Source organism: Marmota flaviventris, chromosome 6 (genome assembly GCF_047511675.1).
Source record: "Marmota flaviventris isolate mMarFla1 chromosome 6, mMarFla1.hap1, whole genome shotgun sequence".
In the NCBI taxonomy this organism is placed as follows: domain Eukaryota; kingdom Metazoa; phylum Chordata; class Mammalia; order Rodentia; family Sciuridae; genus Marmota; species Marmota flaviventris.
In genome coordinates this window covers 52,159,988-52,178,912 of record NC_092503.1, presented here as the reverse complement: position 1 = coordinate 52,178,912, position 18,925 = coordinate 52,159,988, and the positions used below count along the sequence as shown (strand labels likewise).

Below are 18,925 nucleotides of genomic sequence, written 5' to 3'. Positions count from 1 at the left end.
AGGATTACAGGTGTGAGCCATCACGCCCAGCTTAAATCCAAACGTTTTCACATTAAGAACAATATTTCGAAACAAAGATGGTTATTTTTGCAGAACACACATACACTAACTGATTATTATATGTTATTTATTATCATATTATTTGACTTGCACCAAGTTAAAACAGTACATCAATTGCACATTATGAGCAGGATCCAATAGATGTGAATACAGACAGGCAGGTCTAGAGCTGGGCCTATCCCAAAGGCACCCTCTCTCTCCTCCCTTTCGCTCATCATCCATGGGCTGCACCATGAACTGAATAGCATGCTGCTTAGGCACCTGGGACTACAAACTCTAACAACCGTTCCACTATCTTATTTCCACAAGAGGCAACTGCAGTCTTTGGCTGGCTGCTGAGGTAAATCCTAATTAGTAAAACACCTCCTTCGATGAACTTAAAATATCAAAAAGAACAGAATGGCTGTCATTCATCATACGGTTAACAGGAACCCCAAAGAGGCCTTTCTTCAGAACCCAATTCACTAGGGCCACCCTCCAGTGAATGATGTAACATCATCTGAAAACTGTGAATTAGAAAACTCTAACAAAATCTAAAATAAAACACAGTATTGCAGTAATCATTAGCAACTGTTTATAGCAACTATTATGGCCTTTTATTTTTTGTTCTTACTTCAATCCCTATTAGCACATTACAATTTAAAAATACTAACTCTGATACATATTATATGTACATGATTAAAAATATCAAAAAATTACCAAACACTTTTTGTATACTATACTAAAAAATAGTCTCCTTCTGTTCTCTAGGTAAGCCAGTCTACACACTGAAGGCAATTTTCATATCTTTCCAGAGATAACTGTATGTGTATGTGTGCATATGTGTGTATATATGTGTGTATGTATATGTATACATATATGTGTGTATATGTGTGTATACATATATATGTGAGTGTATATATAGTGTGTGTATAAGTGTATATACATATATATGTATGTATATATATGTGTGTGTGTATATGTGTATACATATATATGTGTGTGTATATATGTGTGTGTGTGTATATGTGTGTGTGTGTGTGTGTATCACATTTTGTCTTCTCTATATAAACCATACAAATGGCAACATACTGAATAGATCATAATGATATCTTTCATCTTGCTTTTTTTCTCTCAGGTCTTAGACATGGTACCAAAGCAGTACACATAGTATCGTCTCACTATTTTTAAGAGCTGCCTAATATTTCATTGAATAAACATATGGTAATATATTTAACCACTCTCCTACTGATTTTTTGTTTCCGATCTTTTACAATGACAAATAATGCTCTCACAAATATTTACATATTTATATGACACATAAATCTTCTAGAAAGTTAAGATCCTAGAATGAAATTTTTAATTTAAAATAAATGTATACTTTTAATTTTGAAAACAGCTTTCAAATTGCTTTCCATAGAACAAGAACACTATATTTCCTACTAGCAATGTAGAATGCTCATTCTCCCTTCCTTTCACACTGCCCAAGTTATACCACATAATCAATCTTTGCTAGTTTACGTATGATAAATAGTTTATTGTAGGTTTAATTCACATCTTTATTATGAGTATGTATATATCTTTTCATATAAATTCTCTTTGCTCATTTTCTTTCTATTGGATTTTTGGCTAGGAACTGTTCGTATATTAGGAGAAATTAATCCCTTGTGAAAAGAGTACAAGTAAGTTTTTCTAGCCTTTTGTCTTTTAACTTGGTTTTTCCCTATGCAGAATTTTATTTTTATATCATAAAATCAAACAATCTAACTTCAGTATTTCCATACGCTGAAATGCATTCATCATTCCTGGATTGCATAAAAAATAATTGTCCTATATTTTTAATTGTTTCACATTTAAATCTTTGACTCCCCTGGAAGCCAACTTTTTAATTTTTCAAAATAATAGCTGGTTATTCCAACAACATCTACTAAATAGTTCTTCTTTTCCCTATTGATAGGTAAAGGTAGTAGTATCCACTTTATACATTGGTGGTATTACCTTCATATATTAAGTTCTTGTATATGTGTGTTAATTCTGGCCTTTACTCCATTTCAAAATTAAAATCACTTTATAATTAGATACAACAAAATCAGAAATTACTAGCTTACTCCAATAAGAATCATTTTGTCATCTGAAAACTGAATTTATATAATCAAGATCAAACTATCATCATGCATGAACTTTGGTTGACATTTATTTGAGACCATAATGAACCTCATGCCTTTTTTTTTTTTTTAAACTTTATTTCTGAACCTTATCTAGAAAATCGTGGAGGTTTTTCCCTTAATTGTATGTGGACAGTTTTTTACAAATTATAAAATTAATACTTTCTCTGTAGAAAATCTGAAAACACAAATACACCTTCTAGCGTGAAATCAACCTTTATACTTTGATGAACTTTTTTTTGCATTTTTAGTGACTTGTTTTGTAAACTGATTTTTTTTCACATAACATACTGACAGCAGATGCATAATATTCTATACAATAATATGCCCGATTTATGCAACCATTTCCCAACTGTTGGCTATCGGGTTGCTCTCTGTGCAAAACTTGAGGTTGCTCTCTGTGCAAAACTTGAGCATTTTCTGCAGGAATTAATCAGTAAATTAATTACTGATTAATTCCTGCAGAAAATGCTCAAGTTTTGAGCCCTGTGGTATTAACTTGTACTGGTGAGCAAAAAGAAACAAACTACCAGCATTTCTGGAGATTACAATCTACTGAGAAAAACCAGATGTTAATTTCCAACATGTAAAAAATTACAACCATAGCAAGTGCTATTAAGGAGAGTCAATGTAACTCTGAGAGTCTACAATAGGGAAGGCTTCCCTGAGGAAAGACAAATTAGAGTTTAGGTGAAAGAAAGGGAAAACATTCTAGGCAGAGGGAACAGCAGGTACAAAGCCCTCATTGCAGGAGGGAGTTTGGCAAGAATAAGGGACTGAAATATGCCAATGTGGCTTGAACACAAAGAGCAAGGCAAGAAGAATATGGCTGAAGCCATGACTGGACAGAAAGGTAGGGACCATACTATGCAAGACCTAGTTAGCCAGCTAGATGCCACCACAAAGTTTTATTTATATTCTAAATATAATAGATAGCTCCTGGAGCATACAGTAGGGTGATATCTGATTTATGTTTTGAAAAGATCTGATTATAGTATAGAAATCAGGTTAGAAGGGGACAGAGTGGATTGGGATAAACCAAGACTAGGAAGCTACTGTAGTAAACCCTTTCAAAAATGCTAGTAACTTAGACTAGAGTGGGAATGGATAAAGAAAAGAAGTAGAAGAATTTAAGACAATCATATTACCAAAAGACTTATTTTCTTACATTAAAATCTATAAAACTAGGATCTGGGGGCCAAACAGGTAAATTTCAAGGGTTTTAATAAACACTGCCAAACTGCCCTGCAGAGAGTAGTTTCTTCCGGCCCCTCTCCCCCGCCACGCATCTCTCATATGTGTGTGAATTACCTTGCACCTATTCTATTAAAATTTTTAAATTCTTTAAAAAGACTTAATCCATACTTCTTTCATGAAACCTTCCCTGACATCCCATTTCATCTATCAGATAGTCATTGAAGTCACTGGGTCTTCCTTTGAGTCTCCACTATATCTTACACACATTTCTACTATATAGTCAAATCATTTTATCTTCAACTTATCCTTTACATGACCATCATCTGTGAGTTTCTGGAGGGTAATGTTATTTTTAATAAAATCTCCCCCAAAATAACTTGACATACATAGTAGGTTCTCACACAACGCTAATAAAATTTGCTACTCAGGACTTCAAATACCTATTAAAGTGACCATTTTGTGATTAAATATCACTAAATATCTGCAGTATTCCTAAAAATCTCTAATAATTATAACCAATTTGAGATGATGTGTTGGTAAAATGTTTAAATCATCTAGCAAATAAAAAGTTATAAACAAACTAGACTTTGATCATAATAATTTTCGTAATCTGAATTGTTGGTAAATGCTATGTTTTTAAAACTATTCATATCAAATTTATTTAACAATCTACCAATTTACCAAAGAAACTGAGGTTATTCTGGTAGTTTATTATAGATAACTTTATAAAATAAAACAACATACATATTATTCAAATAAGCACCTATATAGCATCTCAGAATCACAAATATCTTATGTTAAAAAATATTGACTTCATGTTTGAAAGTTAGAATTTATAACAATCTACCACAACAATCACTAAATTGGAAGATGACTTAATTGGGAAAATACAGATATTTGAAGCTAAAATTGATTTTGCAGAAGGAAAGGGTAACCAATTCCTTATAGTAATCTTAAAGACAAGCAGCTCCCTCTATAGACTGTTTGGCCTACTTGGTTTAATTATTAGCTTTGTGAACATCTCACACTCTCTATTTACTCCTACTCTGCATCTCAGCAGGCAAGCCCTTTGAAAGGATAATTCTGTTTAACCTGGTGCTGAGAAAACAGAGAACTGTTGAAATTTGGAATAAAGTAAGTTACATCAAGCAACAAAGCAAGAACTGAGATGTGGAAATTAGACAAGTCTCAAGTCCACCTGAGTCAGGTCCTCACAATGAAGCCTCAGGATTTTATGTGAAACAAATTTCCTAAGCAGTCACGCCCATATTCAGATCTAAATGAAAAAATATTTTCCTACACTTTATTCATAACCTTGCTTCTCTCCATTAAAACAAGTTACTAAAAATGTCTTTATAAAAGGAAAAAAACATTTTTTCCAAAAATGATACTGCTCAAGACACAGTAACATCAAAACAACATTCAAGACATTTTTAAAATGAGTTCAAGAAAAGCAGAGGCTTTTTTAAAAAAAACTAATAATTCCACCACTCACATGAATAAAATGTAAGTGACTCTCAAGAATCAACCCTCCGTCAGCAAGAGATTAAATCATCATTCAGGACTTACCATTCAAAATTAATGTGCCACTTTTAAAAATACCTTTTCAAATTTCACCAGCTCATGATATGGAAAATTTTCAACCTAAGATACTTAATTTATTTTTACATTACTCAAAAGATGTCCCCAAAACACAGGACAACCAGAAGTCAACTGGACTGTTTTCTAAAGCAGAAAAATACTTTTCATGCAATAATAGAAAACTGTACTAGTACAAATGTATTAATCCAATCAGTTCAGAATTTACCATTTTGAAACAGTCATTACATTTGAGAAAATTTCTTCTGTTAATGTTGTTCAGGATCTCCTTTGTTAAGTAAACTCAATTTAAAAACATCTTTTCTCCAAACCAAGGTAAAGAATTAAAAACTTCCAAAAGTAACTCCTATATATAAATACACGTATTTATGGCATTTTATGAAACAAAGGTTTATCATACATTATAAATTTGCATTAACTTATTTGACTTGTTAGTAAAGATATAAACAGTTTGCTTTTTCAAATAATAAATCTGTCTTCATAAAAATTCTAGCATTCAGCCTTATTTACTGGATAGCCTGTACTAGTTTTCTTTAGAGACTTATAAAATAGAAAATCTACAGTTTTTTTATGTTTAATTAACATTAATCCCAATTGCTAAAACTGCAAGTGGGATTTATAAAAATTCTAAATGCAGGCCAAGGACTTCAAAGTTTTCTCTTATTGAAGGCAACAAAAATTTTTGTTTGAACCTGTGAACTATACAGCAAATTCAATTTGATAATCCTTAATAACTTGAATTTTTGGTTTCTCTGTATTCTGTATCTTTCAGCATGTGGACACAAAAGTTTTACTTTTTTATTCATCTACACTACACATTTCAAGGTAATAATGAAAAAATATTGGGGGCTTTTTTTTTAAAAAGGAGGGGCTGCTCTATTTTGAGATGTCCAGGAAAGAAATAAGCATTTCTTATCATAGAATAGTTTTTTTTTTTTAATATGCAGAAACACTAAAGCATATCTTTTTTTTATTTTTAAGGAATATTCTCTCATAATAGAATTACTGTTAGCTTATACCGAGATTTATTTCCACAAACAAAATTTTCCTATAAACAGTTTGAAAATCACATATTTAATGACTTATGTGGAGGAGAAAAAACTGTGTAGAAAAGTAACCCAAACTATACAAACATTAATACACAGAAATGCACAATATATTATTAGCATGTTGCTTTGCGATTTGGAAATCTGGCTGAACAAAGCTATATCAACTTCACTATCTTATCCTTCTTCTGCATCTGAAGTGAGAACAAATAGTATATTACACTGAAATTCCAATCAAACAAAGACAGCACCACTATATTAAAAGGGTAGAAGACCTATCCTTCAAAACATTTTATTGCCTCTCTTTTCCAGACTTCAAAGTTTCAAGTGTTATATTTTCTACAAATTATTAACAGCATTCAAATTCCCCATCTTCCAAGGTTCATAAATCTTTCACTATTTAAAAAGGAATATGTTACAAAAATCTCACGATATTGACATTTTTAACAAAGAGAATTCACACTACAAGATACTTGCTTGAAATAAGTGCTTGTGTTTGGGGGAAGTGCTATTATCTTGGTAGTCCACAGAAACTGACACTAGTAATAAGATGAATGGTGATTAGGGCAAGGAGCATCAAGTGGGAAATGCTATCTAAAATCCCATAGGACAATACATAGCTAGAGGTAAAAACATCCTTTTCCAGGAGGCAGCTTCATTATTTCATGTAAGGAGTTCAAAGCATGTTTTAAAAAAAGCAAAAACAATTTTAAAATGGTTCGTAAATTTGGCCTTTATGCTATTTATATTATCCCAAACCCCTAGGAGCTTTTGAGAACGTGGCTTCTGCCATTGCTGTCTTCCCATCCCAAACCTTCTTCAAAATATTATCTTTTTATGTGTGTGTCTGTGAAAAAAAACATTTTAACGCCTATATTTAAAATGCAATCCTACAACCCAGCCTAGGGGCATTTTAAAATGTCTGTGCTGCTGAGTTCGGTTGTGGATCACCATAAATTCACCCCATTAGGTCTGATGTTTCACATTGGGCAACATAAACACGCATTTCCTACTTCCATGGACACATATTTTCTGAAAGCGTTGCACCTGAGGATGCTGCCATGTCCCCAGACGCTGAGGCTTTAAACTCTAAGCAGTCACGACCAGCGCTCATAGCAGAGCCACATGGTCACTTCAATGAGAAAGATTACCTGGCTCCAAGCGCCACTCTCCAACAGCCCAAAGCATCTCCGGAAGGGACAGAGGAGAGCGAGCGTGAGAAGAGGCGAAGGGGAGCAACTGACAACAGAGCTGGCACTTCCCCCTCTGTTCTCAAAACCATTTCCAGAAAAGGGCACCTGGGAGACGCACGGGGTGATCAGGGCCCCACCAGCGACCGACCTCTGAGCAGGGTCGCTCACAGACGTCCACCGAGACCAGGCTTGGCCCCCTGGCCCAACCTCCGGGGAAAGAGCGGTCTCGCGGCACCCGTTCCCCGAGCCCGTGACCCTAAGTGTGGCTCTAGCCCTCTGCCGCCACACGCAGTGTAAACACTCCGCGCCTCCCCGCCCGGGGGCGGCGCAGCGCTTCCGCGAACCCACATTTTTGCGCCTCTTGTCACGCACCGGAGAAAAGGCGGGGAGGGTGTTGAGGAGGGAGAACGCGGAGCGACCCACGGAGAGGGTCGCTGCCGGCGGCGTGCGCGCGTGAGCGCGGCGGGGAGGGCGGCCCCGGCCTCCCGCCAGCTCCCGCTCCCGCCCGCTTACCTGCCGGGGTAGCTCCGAAGACTCGAACTACCGGCACCTTCTTGACAGGGACCTGGGTGAGGGGGGATTGGCAGATATCCAGTCCCTGCAGCGGGCTGGCCATGTAGTAGTCGGCAGTCACTATCCTCACTGAAAACATGTTCGCCGCCACCGCCTCCCCTTCACTAGCGACCTGGCAGTGGCAGCAGCAGCGGCGGCGGCGGCGGCTCCCTCCGCAGCGGCGGCGGCGCCCCCTCCCCTCACACACAGACACCAAGAAGAGCGGTGGCGCGCGCGGCGGGGTAGGCACTACTTCTGCTGCCGCCGCTTCCTCAGGAGCACCCGGCGAGAGGCAGCAGGGAAGAAGCCCTCGCGCGATCGTCGGTGCTGGTGCTGGTGTTGCCGCCACTGCCGCCGCCGCCGGGAATCACACGGGCTCCTCGGTCCCAGGCTGCAGCTCTTGTTGCCATGATGATGATGTCACGGACGCAACCACTGGGGGAGGGGAAAAGGGGTGTGCGTGTGTGTGTCACGGGAGGGGGAAGACGAAGGGAGGGCTGTGAGTAGTTGGGGGAGGGGGCGCGGCGGGAAGGGCAAGGGGTAGGGCTGGCTCCTGGGCGAGACGCCGAGGGGGGCCGAGGTGTTTTCTCCCCCGCCACAGGCACGCAGCGAGGGAGGAGGCTGGCGGGAAGCCTGGCCGGCGCGCGGCGCGGGGAATCGATGACTCGGCCTATGGGCACGGCCACCTGGGTGAGGGACAGCGAAGGGGGCGGCGGAGCACCGATATCATGGATGGGCTCCGAGGGGCTGCGGGAGGGGCACGTCAATGTTCGGGGCCGTTTTGGCGGCTAGGCGGGATTGGCCGGAGCTGCAATACTCGCGCTCGCCTCGCCTACCGCCATTTCACATCCTGTAAAGAAGGCGGGGGGAGCCGCGGAGACAATTTTTCACAAGGTAAGAGAACCCGCCTGCCGGAGGAGGGAGGCGCGGCACACAGATCTCGTGCCGCTGCGGCCTCGCGGGAGGGCGGGCGGCGAAACGGGCGGGGCCGGGCGCGGGCTCAGCCGGCCCTTCTCAGGTAACGGCGCGGCTCCGCGCTAGACCCTGGGGAAGCGCGCGAGGGGCGGGGGCGCGCGAGCGCGGGTTTCGGCCCATAAAAGGACCGCCGCCGCGCTCCCCCTTCGTGCCGCCTCATCTGTGCCTGCTGCAGTGTCTGTGCCTGGCCAGTTAATGAGATTTATTCACGCACAGTTCTGCCCAGCTTTGCCTGGGGTTGGCCGATCCTGTACACAGGGATTTCCCACCACCGTGCTTTCTCCCGCCCCTTGCCTTCCCTCTCGCCCTAGAATATCCTTCCTTGGTTTCCTCCTCTACGCGCCTGGCTGCGTCCCGGGCACGCGCAAGTACATGTAAGGACTTGTCAGCTCCCAGTGACCTCCCTCCACTCCTCCCCTGGCGGAATGAGGATTAAGAGCCTTTCAAGAGAAAATTTTGGCCAAAGAAAAAGGCCCGTGAAAGTCACCGCGTTAGATATGGATTCTCAGTGTTATTCATTAACACGTTGTGCAAGGTTTTACTACCGATGGCGTAAAGGCAAAAAAGAGGGGAAGGACCGATATACAAAACAACTTTATTCAAAAATCGAGAGAGGATGAAGCGATGCAGTTAGGGAATAAAAAGAGTTGCTGTTGGGTTGCCTCTTAAGTTGAAACCGATGTGTTTTGTCTGGCTTGTTCACTGATATTGGGCGTGACCTTGGACAAATAATTTGGTTTCTGTGTCTCTTTTCTCGAATGTTCAACGAGAGGGTTTCTCGTAGAATCTACACCTTAAGGATTTCTTCCCCAAAAAACGATTTAAGCGATGGGAGACAGAAGCCACGATTTTACGTTCGAATTTTGCCACCAAATTAGGATTCTTGGCAGTCGTTTTCAGTCTTTCAAAAATAAAGATCATTTTTTCACGCTTATGTATTATACAGGTGCATTTTACTGGTTACTGAGAGCTTCTCATTTGGAACCATTGTGGGTCTTCAAATAGAAAAATCCAAGGCTCAAAGGGACAGGTCGCTAAACGAAACTGTCTGTAAATTCCACAACATACAAATGCTAATAAGAACTTATGCTTGAAGGGATTTGAGACTGATTACCCAGAGTAAATTAGCCTGCAGTTCTTAACCTCAGAGCATCATTATAAACATAGGTGACAAGATTGCTACTAATATACAGGAAATTACCTAATAACAGTTTGAGGAGGCAAAATCTCTTAAAATTGATTTGAAGTTTTAGGAGCCTACAGAAGTGATTTAAAAATGTGATTATCATGTGCGAAGCCCTGTTTGATCCCTAGCACCCCCCCAAAAAATTGTCTATGTTCTAGTGTGCATTTTTTGATTAATATTATGTATAAGCTCATTGTCAGATGCACAATACAAGTGATTCTCATGGAGTTCTGTGGAACCTAGGGTATTCTATAAAATGTAATATTTTGGCCCTTACTGAATTACATTTTGGGGGGTGGAGTCTGAAAATCTGTATTGTTAGCAATCCTATCAGCCACACCCATGTTTCTTAGCAACATAAAATTAAGAACCTATGTATCATAATAAGTATATTTATAATTTTTATACTATTCCTAAATGAACAAAAAAAATCTCACAGTTTAGCTGTTTCTAGGTTTCTATCACCTTACCTCTTGAATTTACTTTAAGAAAAGGCAATTTCAACCTTGGAGTTTTCTAGAACTCCAAGGAAAGAACGTTCACTCTTAAAAACATTTGCAGCATGAATGTTAGGAATACTATATGTCTTGGGTGTAATTTAGTTTAAGTTGATGCTCAAATTGAAAACCTGACATCAGTCCTGTAATTGGCCACTCTTAATTGTGTTTTATAAACATACTCTTCCTGAAGTAAGAAAGAGTCCTAAAATTTTGAGTCTAAGATATAAAATTTAAACCTTTCTTGCTAAATTAGTTTGTCAGATTAGTTTGTCAGATTTTTTGTGGGTGAAAATTCACATTTGGAAGTCTAACTCTTCTAAAAACAATAAAAGTCACCTGAAATTACCTTGTCTATACATATGAGAAATGCCAAAGTTGAACTCTTTTAATATTCTTAATGCTTTTTTTCCCCTCATTTTTTTGGATTGGCTATTATTTGCCAAATAATTTGAGATATGGAGAGAAACAAAAGAGACATGGATTTTATAGTTTTATAGTTCTGCATCAGAAAAATGTACTTTTTATCCTCATGGATTTTATAGTTCTGCATCAGAAAAATGTACTTAAAACATTTCAATTAACATTTTCTTCATTCTTCTGGTTCACTGACCTATACTCAAGCCTTTACTAAAAAAGCCTGCTCTGTGTTCTGTACCAATATTGTTTAACTAACATCTGGCAATTGGCAATTTATGAACTAGAATATAAAGCAATGCTGTAATCCCAGCTATTGGGGAGGCTGAGACAGGAGAATCACAAGTTAGAGGTCAGTCTGGGCAACTTAGCAAGACCCTGTCTCAAAATAAAAAAGGCTGGAGATGTAGCTGAATAGTAGAGCATTTGCCTGGCATGGGCAAGGCCCTGGGTTCAATTCCTAGTACTGTTTTTTTTTTGTTTTTTGTTTTTTTTTAAAGGCCATAGTTTTGCAACAGATACTATAAGATGGCTTATTCAATACACATCCTTTATCTTCTTTATCTTGTTTTTCTGTACTTTAGAATCTGGAAAATAAAAAACTACTGTTTCCCAGACTCCCTTGCAGCTAGAATGTTGCCATGAGATTAGTTGTATGCTGGTAAATGTTTAACAACAGCTGGGGAAGGGAGGATCCTAATCTGTAACATTGGCTACAAATTTTCATAGTAATCAAAGCTACTAATGTGACTTCACTGAATGTGAGTTAGTTGAAAATGATGCTAACCAGAAGCTAGCTTTTATGGCTTAGTTTCCAACAATCAGATGTACCCATTCAAGATATATTTGTGAGCTGAGTGCAGATGTACATGCCTGTAACCCCAGAAACTCAGGAGGCTGAAGAATGAGGTTGCAAGTTTGAGGCCAGCCTGGCCAACACAGCAAGACCATGTCTCAAAATGAAAAGAGCTGGTAAAGTTCCCCTAGGTTAAATCCCCAGTAGAAAACAACAACAATAAAACACTGAAAGAGAAGTGTTTGTGAAAGTGAACAACATGATACACTTCAACTATACTTAGAAGACAGGATCTTCTGGCAAACACCATGGTGATATCTGGTTCTTCTAGGTAGCTAGGGAGGAGTTGTAGCATCTCACTTTGGAGTCATAGATACTGACTGCCAATTGATGCTGGGTTTCTTCTAGTATAGCCCCAATTGGGATGGGTATTCCTCCTGGCTTGATTTTTTTCCTAGATGTTTCTAGCTATGTACTATCCAAACCTGATTCCCTGGCTCTGTAAGAGATATGTGAGCTAAATAATATCCATTAATCCCTTGCTACTTAAACTAACCCAGTCATGTCCAGCTACATAATTTGTGGGCTTCAGAGCTAACTGAAAATGTAGGGCCACTTGTTCAAAAGGCAGGAAAAAGGTGCCATTTTCTACCCTAAAATATCTAGCTTTTTTTCTCTTCTCCCCTTCTAGTTATAGTGTTTTAATATGCTTTTTTAATGTCAATGTAAGTAAAAAACTTTTAAATTCTTTGGATAAATTTTACCATTCATCTTTATATTATGCAATGCCATTTTAAAGGGCAAATACGAGAGCATTTCACTCATACAAAATTTCACTAACCAAAATACACAATTGGTGTTTCGTAGCTTATTCATTCAGATGTATTCTTTTGCTACCAGAACAATGTGAACTCTGCACAAAACTAACTCAACTATTTTTATTTTACTTCTTCATATGCACAATTCTACTTCTACTTATTACTACCTTCTACTTACTAATGAGCAAGAAAAGAATGAAAGGAAAGAACCCTAGGTTGCTTGCTCTTTCTTTCTTTCTTTTTCTTTGTTTCTGTAATTATCTTCAGTGTAAATGATTGGCTAATATAGAGAAGTAACCCATGAGTAAGAAAGGATATAATTGAATATTTTTGTTCATTTGTATCTCTTGGCATACTGTGGCCTTCTTTCTGCACCTAAAGCAAGTTCTGGTTCTTATGGAGAGCATAGCTTTTTGGAACTGTCTGCACCTCTAGTAACTCAGTCATAAATATAACATGCTTTTCTTGTACCCACTTTGTGGCTCTCTGAGTTCCTACACCTCATAAGTCCACCAGAATCCTGCTGTTATGTGGCATCATAAAGACTATATGCAAAGGGGGAGGCAAGGATGAAAAGATGCATATAATCTCTATTTGTATGTTTTATTGTACCACTGCTCTTCACTTATAAAACAGACATTCAAACAAAAACTAAAAAGTTTCAAGATGGTGACTGATGAACATTAAATCAAGCACTGGGCCCTGTGTGGCTGCACAGGTTGCCTGCCCATGAAGTTGGCCCTGATCTCCGAGTTTCTCAAGGGACCTTCTGACATTTTGGTGAAACAGTTCTCCATACAGGACATTACATCCACATTCATGTTGCCTGGGCACTACATTACTACTGTGACAATCAGAAATGTCCAATAATTTCTAAATGCAAAAAAGGAAGAGTTACTGCTCTCCACTGATCTAGAGTGGAATCCACTGTAGCTATGAACCATGACAACTACAGATGTGAGAAAGGCCCTCTCCAGTTTTCATTAGCAATTCTGAAGCAGAATAAAAATACAACAGAGCTGAGTTTAAAGGATTTCTAATTCTCATGCCCAGGACAGCAGAATTATGATGATCTTGCCTCCCTCCATTGTCAGAGAAATAATACCACCTACATTGATAGTGAAACAAATTCTTGGGATAAACATTTAAAGGTAATTCATGAGTTTTATGTGTTTGTGATGTTGTGATATAGATATATAGCTATAGATATAGACTGGCCACCAGAATGATCAAAGCAGGATTAGAGGGTTGAGACTTTCAGTCCCACCCTCCAACTTCTGGGTAGTGGTGAGGGGCTGGACATTGACTAGAGCACCAATGGTCAGTGATTTAATGGTCATACCAGTTTAATAAAGCCTCTATAAAAAGGATAGGACAGAGGACTTCCCAAGAGCTTAACACATGTAGGTTCCTGAGTGGTGAGGTGCCCAGAGGGCTTGGAAGCCTCATACCCTTTCAAACAATCTTGCCTTATTCATCTCTTCATCTGATGTACACCAGTATCCTTTGTAATATATCCCTTATAATAAAATGGTGAACCTACATGTTTCCTCAAGTTCTGCAAGCCACTCTAGGAAATTAATTGAACCCAAAGAAGAACTTAAAGCCAGTCAACAATACAAGTACAACAACCTGAATCTTGCTATTGGCCACTGAAGGGCAATGGTGCAAGAGTTGCAGTCTTGGTGGCTGAGCCCTCACCTGTGGCATCTTATACTACCTCCAGGTAGATAGTGTCAGAATTGAATTGAATTAGAGGATACCCTGTTGGGGTCCTCTGCTTGCTAGGAGGTTGGGGAAAAATCCCTACACATCTGGTGTCAAGTGTGTTATGAGAGAACAGGAAAAAGTGAGTTTGTTTTTTCTGCTCTGTAAAAGGAGTTTATTCTAGATGGCAATTTCTGATAATTTTTTTAAGTATTTATATGTATCTATAGAGAAGAGGGAAGCAGATAACCACAGAGCAGCAGAGTATCATCTTAACTTCATCAGTTGTAACTTCATCAGTTGGCGGAAAGGGAAGAAAGGCCCCTAGGAAACACTAAGGAAGTTGCCATAGTGAACTATGATGCTTTTACTATGTTAGATTTTAAACTTTATTTCATTGTATCTCTATTTTTTTAAGTTTAGTTCTTGATTTAAGAACATGAACATTGTAGCATGTTACAGGTGAAACAAGATATCCCAAATTATTCTGTTTGCTTTAAACTATAAGCCTCATAGGGATTTAAAGAGCAAGCTCCATAAACCTGGCCCTGCCTTTGATAACAGTGAACCTTAGTTTCTATGAACCTCAGTTTTCTCTTCAATAAAACAGGGACAATAGTATACTTACCTTAGTTTCTAAGTCATTTCACCAAAAGCCAATTCACTAAAGTACCAAGAATACATTTATTAAGTACATTCAAGATGAATATTACCTAAAACAAGTTAGCTTTGGCAAATTGGACAGTTTTTCATTCCTAGTAAGGATAGTATAAAGATCAAATGAAGTAGTAAGTAAATAAATAAGTGAATAAATAAGTAAATAAATGTTTAGCAAAATTCTTGGTAAATCTTAGCTATAATTTCCTCACCATGCAAATTTCAAGTCCTGCCCATTCTCTCTTCAGAAAATTCACAATTCCTGTTCACATAATCATTGTTTTGTTGAAGGCTTTCACTACCTTTTAGATTTCCTATTGTAATAGTCACTTAATTGGCTTATTCTCCACCAGTCTTATTGTACACACTACTTCCAAGGTGATCTGTCTACCACTTATCATCTACAATAAAAGAAAGGAAGGAAAGGAAAAGGGAAGGGAAGAAATATAAGCCTCGTGATTTGGTCTAGATATTCAGCATCATCTCTTTTCCCCTTTTTCATTTATCTTCCAGCACCACTAAATACTTAGTTTCCTTATCATGCAATTCTTTTCCAAGAAGCAACAAATCTGTAGGTTTGCATTGCTTTTTCTTTCTTTTTTTTTTTTTAACATTTTTTAGTTGTTGATAGATCTTTATTTTTATTTATTTATATGTAGTGCTGAGAATCTAACCTAGTGCCTCACACATGTCAGGCAAGTGTGCTACCACTGAGCCCCAGCCCTAGCCCCTGCATTTCTAATAAATATTTTTCCTCCTCTTTTGGTAAAATTCTTACTCACCTTTCAAGTTTTAGCCAAAATGCTACTTCCTTGTAAAGATTTCCTCAAGCAGATTTAGGTATTATTTGAGGGCTTCCAATGGCCTTTTTGTGCCTACTTCTATTCTAATGCTTACATTATTGTAGTTGTTTGTTACTTTGTAATTCTAATAGACTGTTATGTCCTAGAAGAAGAGGACTGTGTCTTTTCATCATTTATGTCCTAGCTCAAGGATAGTGCCTAGAATGTAAGTCCTTGACATTTACTGAATTAAAAAATCAATTACAAACCTCTCTCTACCACACTTCCATTTTACAAATCAGCAAACTGAGGCCCAAATAAATAAAGCTATTGAGAATCAATGCCTCCTAACTCCAAATCTATAACTTTTAATGCTATACCATAGAGAATCTTCTCAGTAACATCTGCGTTCTAGTCATTTCTATTGTAGGAAACTGCCTATTTTATCATTTTTTCCATTTGTCTCTAATGTAGGGGATAGGTAGAAGGACAGTGATTTGATAAGATTTGTATTTCCTTCCTTATTCAGTCAGGGTTTTTATTTGTTTTCTAGTACATTCAGTAAAATTCAAGGTAAATTATTCTTTGTGTCATCCTTTTCTCACAGAAGTTGGTTTCTTTACTACCAGAGGATCAATGTTTCATGCATTTATTCCAATGATTCTCAGGCAGGAGTGATTTTGCCCCCCAGTGCACATTTGTCAAAATGGAGACATTTTTGATGATCGTATCTGAGGCAGTGCTACTGGCATCTAGTAGGTAAGAGGTCGGGAATACAGCTAAACTTCTTACAATGCCTGCAACATAAAAGAATTATCTGATTCAAAGTGTCAGTCATGCAGAAGTTGATCTAGTCTACAGGAAATTTTTACCCAGCCCTTCATCCAATGTTTTGCCTTTATGAGATGATGATGGAAAAGAACTCCTTCCCAGAGAGATGTGGAAATCCAAAGTAAGTATAGCAAACCTTGGAGGCAATTGCTGTCAACTATACCCAGGTCCCAAAAGGCTTAATGCAGGTTTCCCCAATTTAGTCACAGCACCTGCTTGGGTACAAGGTAAGGAGATAAATATTTATTGCTTACTTAATAAAGTATTTGTGACCAAAGAATAAGGTTTTATTTCTCTGTTTAAACTAAAGTCAAATTAATAGTATGGTGAGATGAATTTCCTGAACAAAGATCTTTTCTCTGTTATCTCTTTAACCAATTAATCTACTCAGTTACTAGAAGAAGCAAAATTTTCTTAAACAATTCTCCCTTTTCTGTAAATTAGCAGTGAGAGTCTTAAGGGAGAGACCTTGAGCCAGTAAAAGATAATGTGTGAGGGCTGGGGCTAGGGCTCGGCAGCAGAGTGCTTGCCTTATACTTGTGAGGCACTGGGTCTGAGTCTCAGCACCACATAAAAATAAACAAACAAAGGTATTGTGTCCATCTACAACTAAAACGTGTGTGTGTGTGTGTGTGTGTACATATATATATATTCATTTAAAAAAAGATAATGTGAGGAAAAAATAAATAAAAGAAGCTTTCAGAATAGAGTAATAACCTGATGCCTTAGATCTCTAAGACTCATTTAAATTATATATCCAGAGTTGATATTGATATTGATATTCTGATGGATTATAGACCGTCAAGAAGAGACCAAACATACATAAAGTAAGAAGAGATTAAATTCTCAAATTGGTACAAAATCTACAAAGCAAAGTGACTATTTGGAGCAGCATCTCTCAAGGTAGTTTCTTCTGGCCCCAAAGTCCCTGACACACTTTTATGTTCACAACTTAAATCAAACTCCAGGAAAACTACACTAATAATTTTTGTTATTGACACTGAACTCTCCTGCGTTTTAAGTTTGTAAAGGTTTCCTTGAATTCCCCAAGCAGATTTAGGTATTACTTTGAACTTTTCGCTTATCTTTGTGTGCATACTTCTATTCTAATGCGTATACTATTGTAGTTATTTGTTAGTCTGTAATTCTAATAGACTGTTATCTCCTTGAAGAAAGGAGATATGTCTTTTCATCTTTTATATCCTAGTTTATGCTACATCCTCATCCCAGAGACAAGGAAACACTATTCTCAGATCTATATGCAGATCATTACTTTTATTTCCTTATTTTCTCAATAAAATGCATTTTTCCAACTTTAAGTTTTAAATGTGTAACATAGAAAATATGAAAACCCATCAGAAAGTATGGAATATTCAGTGCCACCCAAAAGCAGTCTGATTAACACTTTAGTCCAATCTTTTATAGAAAAAAATTTCCATAAATATATTACATAGTGGAAATAATGTCCTAGTTTTTCCACTTTGCATTGTAGCAGAAGTTTCCCATGCAAATTAAAACTTTTCATATACATTATTTTAATGACTGCATGTGCTGTGCTGCAAACATAGAACAGTTTACCTAACCTTTTTCCTACTCAACTGTTAGATAGTAGCAGAATGGTTCAAACTTTACATTTTTATAAATATCATACTAAGAATGTTTTGGTTGAAAATGTTGCTTCATTTAGGATGTTAACTTTAATATTTTAAGAAACTTACTCTGTAGTTGATTATTTGACAAGAACACTAGTTACCGGTATATACCGTGTGTCTTCTCTACCGGAGAGAGAATTATATGTGCTATTCTTTATCTGCTTGGTTTGCCCTTTCTTTCCCATCTCTTTTTGTCCAATTACCTCATTCTTAAGATCTCAGCTCAAAGATCACTTCTTTAGTGAAGCCTTCCCATCTGTTCAGTATTTGATTATTTGCCCTAATTGTTATATCTAATTATACTGTTTACATTTTCCATAGTAAATACTCTGATTGTAATAATCCATTTATTTGCATGTTATTTGCTTCCTTTGGACTACAATAATACAATCACTATATGGATAAGAAGAGATTATAATTTTATAATATAAACATAGGCCAATTCATATGATCCTGTGTGTATCACTGTAACAAGATGGGTTAAAGCTTGAGATTGCAATATAGTTAGTCAAAAAATATTTGTGTGTCACACATTATATTAAGTGCTGGGAATATAGAAGTGAAAAACACAAGCACAATTTTAGCCTTCTGGAGCTTCTGGTCTAGTGCAGAGGTTAACAAACTTTCTGTTAACAGACAGATAATGAATATTTTAAGCTTCCCAGGCCATGTGGTCTCTCTTAAAAGTACTTAACTTTGCTTTTGAGACGCAACATCATTCATAGACCATATATAAACAAGACTGTGGCTATGTTTTGTTTTGTTTTTGAGACAGGGTCACTTAGTTGCTGAGGCTGGCTTCGAAATTGTGATCCT

The 18,925-nt window shown here is 37.7% G+C and overlaps 1 protein-coding gene and 1 long non-coding RNA gene across 4 annotated transcripts in view; one reads left to right on the top strand and one right to left on the bottom strand.

Moving 5' to 3' along the window:
* Positions 1-8,447, bottom strand: part of Rev3l (REV3 like, DNA directed polymerase zeta catalytic subunit) — a 185,109-nt gene extending 176,662 nt beyond the window's left edge. Inside the window, exon 1 of one of the 3 annotated variants that reach the window (XR_011707713.1) lies at positions 7,753-8,447. Coding sequence is in view for 1 of the 3 variants with exons in the window: in XM_027928308.3 (XP_027784109.2) it covers positions 7,753-7,891 (139 nt within the window). In the remaining 2 variants the exon portion in view is untranslated. The remainder of the gene's footprint in view (positions 1-7,752) is intronic. The other 2 variants (XM_027928308.3, XM_071613117.1) reach the window with 2 other exon arrangements.
* Positions 8,448-8,498: 51 nt separating this feature from the next.
* Positions 8,499-18,925, top strand: part of LOC114086846 (uncharacterized) — a 109,429-nt gene continuing 99,002 nt past the window's right edge. The window contains exon 1 of the long non-coding RNA XR_003581699.2: positions 8,499-8,685. This is a non-coding gene — a long non-coding RNA (uncharacterized lncRNA). The remainder of the gene's footprint in view (positions 8,686-18,925) is intronic.